Source organism: Aegilops tauschii, chromosome 6 (genome assembly GCF_002575655.3).
Source record: "Aegilops tauschii subsp. strangulata cultivar AL8/78 chromosome 6, Aet v6.0, whole genome shotgun sequence".
In the NCBI taxonomy this organism is placed as follows: Eukaryota; Viridiplantae; Streptophyta; class Magnoliopsida; order Poales; family Poaceae; genus Aegilops; species Aegilops tauschii.
In genome coordinates this window covers 366,284,974-366,296,586 of record NC_053040.3, presented here as the reverse complement: position 1 = coordinate 366,296,586, position 11,613 = coordinate 366,284,974, and the positions used below count along the sequence as shown (strand labels likewise).

Below are 11,613 nucleotides of genomic sequence, written 5' to 3'. Positions count from 1 at the left end.
TATCCAACACATATTACCGATACTCATGAACACATATATATCCAACACATGTTACCAAGAGTAGCAAGTTTCACAAAGTCAAAACAAAAACTAAAGGCAAGCACTCCATATCTAAAATTACAAGAAATGACATAAAACTAAATATCTATTTTCCTAAAAACTATCTTATTACTAAGATCTTCTCTGGATCTTCTTCTTTTCTTCCAACCTGCATAACAAAAACACTAAGAAAGAGAGAATGGGTTAGGAGTAGAAATGTAGCATTTCACTGGGTGAAATGCAATGCTGTAGGAGCCAGCACTTGAGGTCAAGACAATCTTAAATTAGTGTAAAGTTATGACCTTTTAACTCAGCATTTGTCTGCATGGTGTATCTACAAGACAAAAATAGTGTAGGGCTTTTAGAGCAGAATTATATCAGAAACAGTTAGCATACCATCACACTGATAAGAACCGCCAGCATGGCTGGTTTTTACCACTGAGCATTTGAGACAAATTGAAGATTCCGTGTATATGCAATACAGAGACCCCTAAGACAAGTATTTACACAGGACCAAACTGAGAAAATAGACACAACAATGTGGAAAATGGAAAAAAATCAGATAAGGAGTTACAAAGATAAACCAAGCTATATATTTTTTAGATTGTTCAAGATGTATTGGTGAGTAAAATATACTGCATTTAAATTGCGAGCACACAGGTGGAATGTGAAACCATATGTGTAGTTAATTAGATAAACCCCTCCTTTCATATCAAGCATGTACAGACATAAATTTCGCCTAACCAAAAAAGATCCATTGTATTCTTTCCCGCGGAGGAGGAGGAGGCCAGATAAAATTCTTTGTTGGTGGTAATCACAATAGCAGGAAGGGGATTGGAAGGGAAAAAATATGTCTGCTAACTAGTTGGAGTACTTGCTGCCTGCCTGTCTACATTGTATCTCAGTTTGGTTGGCTAGCTGCTCTGTTTTTTGAGCGGAGCAGTTCTGCATTGTGCTGCTGCTCCATGTGCCAAGACCAACGACCAAAGTCCTACAGTTTGGTCCATCCTACAGTTAACAAATCGGGCTACTCTTTTTGTATGAAGTGCCAAACCTGAAGATACTTGTATGGCATGCTCTACGGCGATATGAGGATGCCTTCGATATTATCACCCCCAAAGATTTTGATCCTCCCATCCCTGCAGTTTGAAGCGCAGTCACCATCAATTCAACAGGAGGTGGACATAACATGGACACCGAAAATGTGCTCAAGGGCTTGCTGGTATGTTCTATTGGCTCGACTCAAGCAATGATCTGAACTGCATTAAGGCTTCAAGCTTAAGAGTTGAATGCAGGATGGCACACTACAAATGACCTACTTTAGATGCTTATTTGGATGTCTTGCTATATGACAAGAAATGGTTGTTGCTCGGATTCAGAGGGTGGTAACACAGGTTGACAGAGATATCAGCTTCGGTTTAACTTATTTTGAAGTGTAGGCAAAGTTAGGACGAGTGGAGGGAGGTTGGGGGCTCACAGCGTCCCCACGGCGAGCAGCCGCTGCACGGGGTCGAACACCATGACGGAGGAGGCGTAGGGGATGCCGTAGTGGAGCGCGATCTGCGCCTCCAGCTGGGCCACATCACCGGCCGCCCCTCCTCCTCCTCCACCGCCTCCTTTCTCTCCCCCTCCTCCCTGCAGCAACATCCAGACAAACAGAATCGCTAACACGGCCACGGTCAGCACCGGAAGAAAACTCCGCCGACCAGCCCCGGTGAAGACGGTCTGATCGACCCCAAATCTGACAGGATAGAGCGGGAGAGGGGTGGGGCGAGACCTGGTGCAACTTCCTCTGCAAGAAGCGCTTCGCGGACTTCGGGGACGGGGCGGTTCAACGCCTGCGGCAGCGGCGAGGAGAAGGCCGGATCCCCATACAAGTATCTTTGGATGCGGCGAGGAGGAGGCCGGATCCGGAGTGTCCGGATCTCCCGCGGCCGGATCCGGGCGCGAGGCAGCATGGGGCGGCGGTGGCAACGCGGGGACGAGGGCGGGCGCAAAGGAGCTCGGTGCGGGGCGGCGAGCTTGTGGGGAGGTGGCGGCGCGCGACACGGCGCAGGCGGCAGCGCGGGGCGGCGGGGCTCCAGGGGTCCGGCGAGGAGGCGGTGCTCACCGGCGGGCGGATGCGAGGCCGCCGTATCTGCTCGCACGAGGGAGAGGGAGAGACGAGCGGGAGAGAGAGAGGGGTGGGGCGGAGAGAGAGAGGGGGGATAGAGATAGAGGAGATGGGGGCAACGGTTTGACACCCGCACACGAGAAGGTTTGACACCCGCACACGAGAAGAAGACAAAAGGGGTGCACCGGAGGAGATAGGAGCGCCGGATTGCAAAACGGACAACGGAGAAAATGCTCGGAAGCTCGAGACGAACACGTATGCAAATGCAAAGCACATGATGACATGATATGAAATGCAGATGATGACATGGAAAAATGCAACACGCACGCAGATGACATGGCGACGACAGCGAATAACTGGCAGACACCTGGCGTATCGGATCCGGGGCGTCACAGAGAGAGAGGGGATAGAGATAGAGGAGATGGGGGCAACGGTTTTTTTTACCCGCAAAAAAAGATAGCCCCACCTCTTTGCCGTCTGCCAGCAGATGGCAAAGAATCTTTGCCGTCTGCCAGCAGATGGCAAAGAGGGGGGTGGACCATTGCAGTGTACTGGCGTCTCTTTGCCGTCCGCTGGCAGATGGCAAAGCTTCTTTGCCGTCTGCCAGCAGATGGCAAAGAAATGACAGATGGCAAAGCCCTTCTTTACCGTCTGCCGGTTCTTTGCCATCTGCTGTTTGGTAGCTGATGGCAAAGACATTCTTTGCCGTCTGCTAGCAGACGGCAAAGAGCTGGCAGACGGAAAAATCCCTGATTCCAGTAGTGAAGGTCCTGCCAGCTACGCTCTTACGAAAGAAGAGAAAGAAATCTTCTTTGAATGCCTGCTCAGTATGAAGGTCCCGACTGGCTTCTCGCCGAATATAAAGGGAATAATAAATATGCCAGAGAAAAAATTCCAGAACCTAAAGTCTCATGACTGCCACGTGATTATGACGCAACTGCTTCCAGTTGCATTGAGGGGGCTTCTACCGGAAAATGTCCGATTAGCCATTGTGAAGCTATGTGCATTCCTCAATGCAATCTCTCAGAAGGTGATCGATCCAGAAATCATACCAAGGCTAAGGAGTGATGTGGCGCAATGTCTTGTCAGTTTCGAGCTGGTGTTCCCACCATCCTTGTTCAATATCATGACGCACGTCCTAGTTCATCTAGTCGACGAGATTGTCATTCTGGGGGCCGTATTTCTACACAATATGTTCCCCTTTGAGAGGTTCATGGGAGTCCTAAAGAAATATGTCCGTAACCGCGCTAGGCCGGAAGGAAGCATCTCCATGGGCCATCAAACAGAGGATGTCATTGGGTTTTGTGTTGACTTCATTCCTGGCCTTAAGAAGATAGGTCTCCCTAAATCGTGGTATGAGGGGAGACTGTCTGGAAAAGGCACGCTTGGAGGGGACTCAATAATATGCAGGGACGGATATTCTTGGTCTCAAGCACACTACACAGTTCTACAGAACTCTACCTTGGTGACCCCGTATGTCGATAAACACAAGAACAGTGTGCGCTCCAAACACCCGGAGCAGTGTGACGACTGGATTACATGTGAACACATCAGGACTTTCAGCAGTTGGTTGGAAACACGTCTCGGAGGTGACACCACTGTTTGTGATGAGTTGTACTCGTTGTCCAGGGGACCATCTTCGACTGTATTGACTTACAAAGGATACGAGATAAATGGGAATACATTTTACACGATCGCCCAAGATCAAAAGAGCACCAACCAAAACAGCGATGTCCGCTTTGATGCAGCAACCGAGAGGGGAAATGACACATATTATGGTTACATAATGGACATATGGGAACTTGACTACGGACATGATTTTAAGGTCCCTTTGTTTAAGTGCAAATGGGTCAATCTGTCAGGAGGCGGGGTATAGGTAGACCCACAATACGGAATGACAACAGTGGATCTGAACAATCTTGGGTACACTGACGAACCGTTCGTCCTAGCCAATGATGTGGCACAGGTTATCTATGTGAAGGACATGTCTACCAGACCGAGAAAAATAAAAGATAAGGAAGCGAATACATCATACGATGAGCCAAAGCGCCACATAGTTCTTTCAGGAAAAAGGGACATTGTGGGAGTGGAGGGCAAGACAGACATGTCTGAAGATTATGAAAAGTTTCATGAAATTCCTCCCTTCAAAGTCAAGGCTGACCCAAGCATCCTGATAAACGATGAAGATTATCCATGGTTACGGCGCAATAAGCAAATGACACAAGCGAAGAAAAAGTGAAGACTTTCTCCCGCAACTATTATGATGATACCATGCCAACTTTGTAACACACGAGTATGATACCATTGTCCGTTTTGTACACGAAGTGCATCTAGTTTTTGCCGTAACCCTCTCAACTTTCTTGCACATGCTATTTGGATGAAATGATGATACCATCCCAACTTTCAACCTTTTCAGAGTTCATTTGAAATGCTTTTCAATTTTAGGGTCTTATAGCTCAAAATAATCAGTAAATGCATGAAAAATGGTGCATGAAAAATAACAAATAAAATAAATAAGTAATTAGAAACAAAATAATATAAACTTTAATAAAATATATAAGTAGAAACAAAATAAAATAAACTTTAATAACATAAATAAAATTTATGAAACTAAAATTATCAAAGTATTTTCTGTTCAAAACATTATAAGCAACCTCTAGTATTATTGAAACTAAAATTATATAAAATTGATGCAACTAAAATTATCGAAGTATTTTCTGTTCAAAATCATTGAAAGCAAAAATAATTTTCATAAAGAACTTTTTTTGTTAGAAACTTTAATAGCAAAAAGAATTATCATAAAGTAAAATAAATAAGTAATTAGAAATAAAATAAAATAAAATAAATAAGTTTTTTGTTGTAAGTAGAAACAAAACAAAATAAATAAAGCAAAAAAGAAAACAAAAAACAGGCAAAAAATAAAAATCATGCCACCTACTGGGCCACCACGGCCTGAATACGACTAGAAACCCATCCATGGGCCAGGATTCAGGCCCGCAGAAGGCCCAGTAGGCCCACAGGCATGTACAGAGAGGTTAGGCCTGTAAGCCTGCTTTAGAGAGGAGCTCGACAACTCAGGCGCACCGCACCTTATAAACAGGTGCGGCTCTCTCTCAGCTAGCGAGGTGGGACTAAACTTCCACCACCACGCCGCTGTGCAAGGCCATTGGTCCCGGTTGGTGGCACGAACCGGGACCAATGCCACCCTTTGGTCCCGGTTCGTGGCACCAACCGGGACCAATGCCCCCCTTTAGTCCCGGTTGGTGCCACCAACCGGGACCAAAGGCCGCCGCTTCCCGCCCTTTAGGCTGCTGAAAAGAGGCCTTTGGTCCCGGTTGGTGGCACCAACCGGGACTAAAGGGGGGCATTGGTCCCGGTTGGTGCCACGAACCAGGACCAATGCTCTCAGTATATAAGAAAGCACTTAGCGTTTTTCAGATTCATCTCTGCATCAATTCCCCCGCCCCGACGACGCCGCCAGGCTGCCCGAGCTCGCCCCGTCGACGCCGTCGCCGCCCTCTGCTGCCTCGTCGACGCGCAGCCGCCCCTTCCCCGAGCACGCCGCCGGCGGCCCGCCCCGACCACGTCGTCGTCGCCCCAGCTGCCCCGACCACGCCGCCGCCGCCTCTGCCTCGCCCTGCCCCGACCACGCCGCCGTCACCTCTGCCCCTGCCCCGACCACGCCGCCGTCGCATCTGCCCCTGCCCCGACGCGCCGCCGTCGCCTTGGTCAGGGCCGGCACTGCCCCCTTCCTCCCTGTTTTTTCTGCACATATATATGATGTTTTTCCTAATTATATGTATATGTATGAGTATATGTATGTGTGTATATCTGTTTATATGTTCTTTTTTTAGATCTTTTTTTTTCATTTTTATAAAAATGTATATATGTATGTATATGTGTTCTCTGTGTATATATATGTTCATGTATATACGCAAAAGATAGATTTTTAGAAAAGTTAGGATTTTTTTTTCTGTTCATAGATTTTTTTGGTGATATTAATTATTGTAGAATATGCAAATGTTTGTATATTCATATGAACAATGCATTAGGCAAAACCTTTACTTTTTTCAAAATTTTCTATTTGAACATTTTTTTATGAATGAGAGGAAAAAGGAAAATAAGAAGAGGAAGAAAGGAGAAGAAGAGGAGAGGAAGAAGAGGAGAAATAAATAAGAAAAGGAAAAAAGAAGAAAAAGAAGAGGAGAAGAAGAAAGGAATAGAAGAGAAGAAGAAAAAATAGAAAAAATTCTATTTTTTCTTCTTCTCTCCTCTATTCCTTTCTTCTTCTCCTCTTTTTTTTCTTCTTTTTTTTCTTCGATCTTCTCCTCTATTCCTTTCTTCTTCTCCTCTTTTTGTTTCTTCTTCGTTTTCTTATGTTTTATCGGGTCTGTCGTCGTCGATATACCCCTCTCCCGATAACTTCAACACGAGGGGGGGTCGATATACCCCCTCCCCGATAATATTATTTTCCCATGTACGTATGTCATCGTTGTCGATATAACCCCCTCCCGATAACTTCAACACGTGGGGGGGGGTCGATATACCCCCTCCCCGATAACATTATTTTCCCATGTATGTATGTCGTCGTTGTCGATATATATAACTCCCTCCCAGATAACTTCGACATGATGGACGGTCGTTATTTATACCCCCTCTTGACCGTGATAACTTATACCACGGGAGCACCCCCCGGCCCTCTCGCTCGACCAAAACTCTCGAGGACACCCAAACCCTAGAAAAAAACGATGTCGGTCTCCTACCCCCTCCCGCCGCGCCCCTACCCTTGAAGCGTTGCCGAGGCCACCCCAAACCCGGAATAAGCTAGGTCTATGTTTGTACTAATATATCCACCTGCTGTCATGTTTGTGTAATAATTGCCATGTTGTAATATTTGCAGAAACAATGGAGCACGGACGAGACGAGCAAGCAGAAGAGGTGTTGGGGGACATACTCTTAGCCGGAGGTGATATCTTGTCGTATCTTAACGACAATGGTGGTCTGGAAGAACAGGGCGAAGAAGCAGGCTACGGTGATCGAAGAGTGGAGGAGGAAAGACATGATTATGATGGCTCCGGTGACCCAATGCTGGTGCAAGAAGGAGCCCGTGGTGACGGCTCCGGTGACCGAACAGAGTCCGGCCAGGTAAATATATTAGTTAAGCCTGTGCTGACTAGCTAATTGATGCATTCATTGTTTTGGTATGTACACATATTAATTAACACTCGTCTTTCTTCTTTTTTCTAGCCCTCCGAATCGAGCACAACTTCGGTAAAGAGACGAGGCCCGAAGAGAAAGTTGCGCTCGGATGAAAGGTTTGAGATCACAGCAATCGCGCGCGACGGCCAACCGATTGAACCCATCCGGACAAAGGATGCATTTGCTGCTCAGTGCGGGGTTCTAGTTAGGGACAAGATCCCGATCAGCATCCACCAATGGTATAAGCCTAAGAAGGAAGACCCTGAGGTGTCTTATGTCAATGATATGCAGAAAGATGATCTTTGGACTGAGCTGAAGGCAAATTTCACCCTACCGCTAGAGGAGGATCCGGAGAAGCCAGTTAAAGAGCAATTAATCAAGTCTCATGCTCTTAAGAAGATGGCAGACCTATTCAGGAGGTGGAAGAATGAGCTGAAAACGTTTCTCGACAAAGAAGAGACACCAGAATTCATCGGCCGGTATGAGAAGATCAGAGATCACTGGCCCGCATTTGTGGCCCACAAGACATCGGAAAAGAGTAAGAAGATGTCAGCGACAAACAAGAAGAATGCTGCGAAGAAGAAGCTTCACCATCGCACGGGGTCAGGTGGCTACCTCAAAGCCCGGCCTAAATGGGCCAAGGCTGAGAATGATCTGCTTGAAAAAGGGATCGAACCACAGACAATGAACTGGACAGACCGTTGCCGCACTTGGTTCTTCGGGGCTGGCGGAACCTTGGACCCTGTATCAGGGAGGTGCGTTTGGACGAACGAGCTTTTGAGAATACCAGTCAAGAAGACTCAGCAATATATCGATGCAGCGCAGGAAGGGACGTTCGTTCCAGACAGAGAGAACGACGAGCTCACAATGGCCCTCGGGAATCCTGAGCACCCTGGACGGACACGAGGCACGCCAGGCTCCGTTCCGTGGAAGGCTGGTTTTCCGGACGCATGTGGTTACAAAAGCCAGGAGAGGAGGAAAAAAATGGAGCAGACCCAAATTCAGAAGCTGCACGAAAGGGTTCAAGCGCTAGAAGAACGAGACGACAATCGACATGCCGAAACTACCCCCGAAGCTACCCCGCCATCTCAGCGGAGAAGCAGCGTGGCTTCCACCGAGCTGCTTCAGCCGGAGCATGTCTTGACGGCTCCTGCTAGCTATCCCGTGGATGCTATCACGGAGTCTCAACATTGCCACCTTATGGCGCAATGGCAGAACTTCAAAGTCAAGGCGGCTGTTGGCTCTGTTTTACCTCCTGAACTCGGCGCAACCTACCACTGCCGACCGATTCCAGAAGGATATGCTAGGGTGATGGTGGATGAAATAACGGAGGGATTTGAGGACCTCCAGCTTGACCACCCTACCGGTGAAGGGGAGACTCGGCTGGGTTTAGCTCTGAAGACTCCGTGCCTATGGCGGAAGGAGCTCATTAACCTTCCGAACTGGACGCCTCCGGCGAGTAAGGGCACTCCGCCGCCGCCTCCTCCTCCGGCGAGTGATCAGGGCACTCAGCCTCCTTCTCCGGCGTGTGGCGGCACTCCACCTCCTCCTCCGCCTCCTCCTCCGGCGAGTGATCAGGGCACTCAGCCTCCTTCTCCGGCGCGTGGCGGCACTCCGCCTCCTTCTCCGCCTGCGCCGGCGTGCCAGAGCAGCCAGCCTCCTCCTTCTCCGCCTCGTCAGCAAGGGCGGAAGAGACCCGCCGCCGCTCCGGCTGCTCCGGCGCGTCGTAGTCCTTCTCCTCCACCTCGTAAGCAAGGAAAGAAGACAGTCGCAGCCGCTCCGTCTGCTCTGCCGGCGTCTAGCAGTACAGCTGCCAGAGGCGGGAGGCAATACAGATTCGGTCCTTCTCTGAAGACTCCAGAGAAGTTACCATACGAGAGGACCGAGGAGGAGAACGTGAAGATCGTGCGAGCCGAAGTGAAGAACTTCTTTGAAGGGGTGAAAGCAAAGAAACATCCACCTCCGGAGGAGAAGGTAGATCTGGTGAAAGCGAAGCGCACTCTGGATGCCCTGACAAAACCACCAAAGTCTCTGCCGAAAGGCAACTATGAGCGCATTATTGCAAAGACATTTGTCAAAGCGGAGCGGTCGGGAAGTACTGTTAGTGATCAAAGGTTAAAAGAACGACGAGCTGGGAAAAAAATTGCCCAGCTCGGCGAACAAGCGAACTAATCGTGCCCCCCGCTCAAGGTGTCTAAAGACATCGTCGCTAATGATCCGAGGATGGTGGCCGGTTATAGCATCTTGGAGATTACCTGCCCGGCGATGTACATTATGAAATCATGGAGGTGGACGAACACAAATACCATTACGGGAAGCCTCTCGTCAAAGATGAAAGATCTCTAACAACGATGATGCGAAGATTACATGATTGGTACGTGAAAACTTGCAGAGAGTCTGATGGGATGAATATTTTGACGTTGAGAGTTAAACCGGAGCATGACCTCGTTGGAATTGAACTGCTGAATGTTCCATTTGAGGAGTTCTTCCAGTTTTTCAATCAAAAGGCCCTCGATAAATCAACGATCACTTGCTACTGTCTGTAAGTAGTAGTACTTCTGTCATTAAGTCTCTCTATATAGTTCAGCTCTTTCATTGCATGTATTTATAATTATCCTCACTATATTATGCAGATTGAAGATCGCCGAATTGAAGAAAAGACAAATCGGTGATATTGGGTTCATTAACACAAATCTCATAGATGCATATATGGTTGAAAAACATGCCAAAGAAGCCGAGGCCAACTTGCTACGATCGTTGGTATTAAATCAAAACAAAGATATAATACTCTTTCCTTACAACTTCAAGTGAGTGTTATTGTCTTGTGCATATTCGGTTTTCCTTATTAGTCCAGGTTATGGTAATGTAATTGATGACTTATGCATGCATGCGCAGCTTCCACTATATTCTCCTAGAGATTAAGCTTGAGCAAGGAGTAGTAACCGTCTTAGACTCGAGACGAAAAGATCCCCAAGACTATGCGGACATGACTCAAATGCTCGAGAAGTAAGTTAAATCGATCATTATCCACCATATCAGCAACTTTGTCATTTCCTGATATCAAGTAATTGTTTTCTTTGTCTGGCAGGGTTTGGAGAAAATTTACCACAAAAGCTCCGGGACTGCCGAAGAAGCTCCAATTTAGACACCCGAAAGTAAGTACTATAGTAGCATGTTCCGCACATCTCCTAGTGATTCAAGCGCTAGTTTCATCAATACCATTTAGCATGCTTGCTTATCAGTTAGATTGACCTCTATTTCTTGTAAAGTGGTTGTGGCAGGAACAAGGGAATGATTTCTGTGGATACTACGTTTGCGAGTCTAACGACCTGCGAGCGGGGCTACTCTCACGAACAATATGAAGTGCGTAAGCAATAATATTTATAATTTTATTTTATTACCATCATTTGTGTCGAGTTTCATTTATTCATATATATATATATATATATATATATATATATGTATTGACCCCCTTCTTCAAATTAGATGTTTCGGATGCGGGATGAACTCCTAGCAGAAGATCATATGCGAGCAATTCAAGAGGAATTGGCGGCATTCTTCCTTGACCACGTGATCGCTGAAAACGGAAAATACTATGTGGACCCTGTGTTCTTACAATTTAATTAGGAGATTATATTGTAAGAGATAATTATTGTATATATGTAGCCGGTAGTATCAGATAGATATACGAGAACTTGTTGTTCGACCAATCTCTCGGAGGAGAGGTGGTCGATATCACTTCTCTCTGTATGCATATGTTCATGACGATCTTCTGTTTCCTTCATTTGCTTACTAGCTAGCGTGTCTAGTCTTCTCCATACGTATATAGTACGTAGCGTCGACCAAGCACGAAGATAAGAGAGGACACTTTTCTCTATTAATTAGCTGACTAACACAATATATGAAACACCTAAATTAACCCCCCAAAACCCCCCACCCCCCCCCCCCATTTCAAAAAAAACAAAAACCCCAGCCCTGAAATGCTGACGCGTGAATGCCTACTGGTCCCGGTTGGTGCCATCAACCAGGACCAATAGGCCCTGCCTATTGGTCCTGGTTGATGGCACCAACCGGGACCAAAGGCCCCCCTGCCTGGGCTGGCAGCAGCGGCCACGTGAAGGACCTTCTGTCCCGGTTCGTGTAAGAACCGGGACTAAAGGGTTAGGGCTTTAGTAACGACCCTTTAGTCCCGGTTCAAAAACCGGGATAAAAGACCCTTACCAACCGGGCTAAAAGGCCCTTTTTCTACTAGTGAGCGCATG

At 47.1% G+C, this 11,613-nt stretch overlaps 1 protein-coding gene across 2 annotated transcripts; it reads right to left on the bottom strand.

Moving 5' to 3' along the window:
* Window positions 1-2,309, bottom strand: LOC109780121 (uncharacterized). 2 transcript variants are annotated; one of them, XR_012187916.1, is made up of 3 exons: window positions 1,817-2,309; window positions 1,517-1,674; window positions 1-1,178 (listed from the first exon to the last, which is right to left on the bottom strand). XR_012187916.1 is itself a non-coding variant. In XM_020338703.4 (3 exons), the coding sequence occupies exons 1-3, from the start codon at window positions 1,995-1,997 to the stop codon at window positions 1,118-1,120; spliced, it is 429 nt and encodes a 142-aa protein (XP_020194292.1). In that variant the 5' UTR covers window positions 1,998-2,284; the 3' UTR covers window positions 1-1,117. The 2 variants fall into 2 exon arrangements, 1 of the variants encoding a protein (XP_020194292.1); XM_020338703.4 differs by having other exon boundaries at window positions 1,517-1,703; window positions 1,817-2,284.
* Between the last annotated feature and the right edge of the window lie 9,304 nt (window positions 2,310-11,613).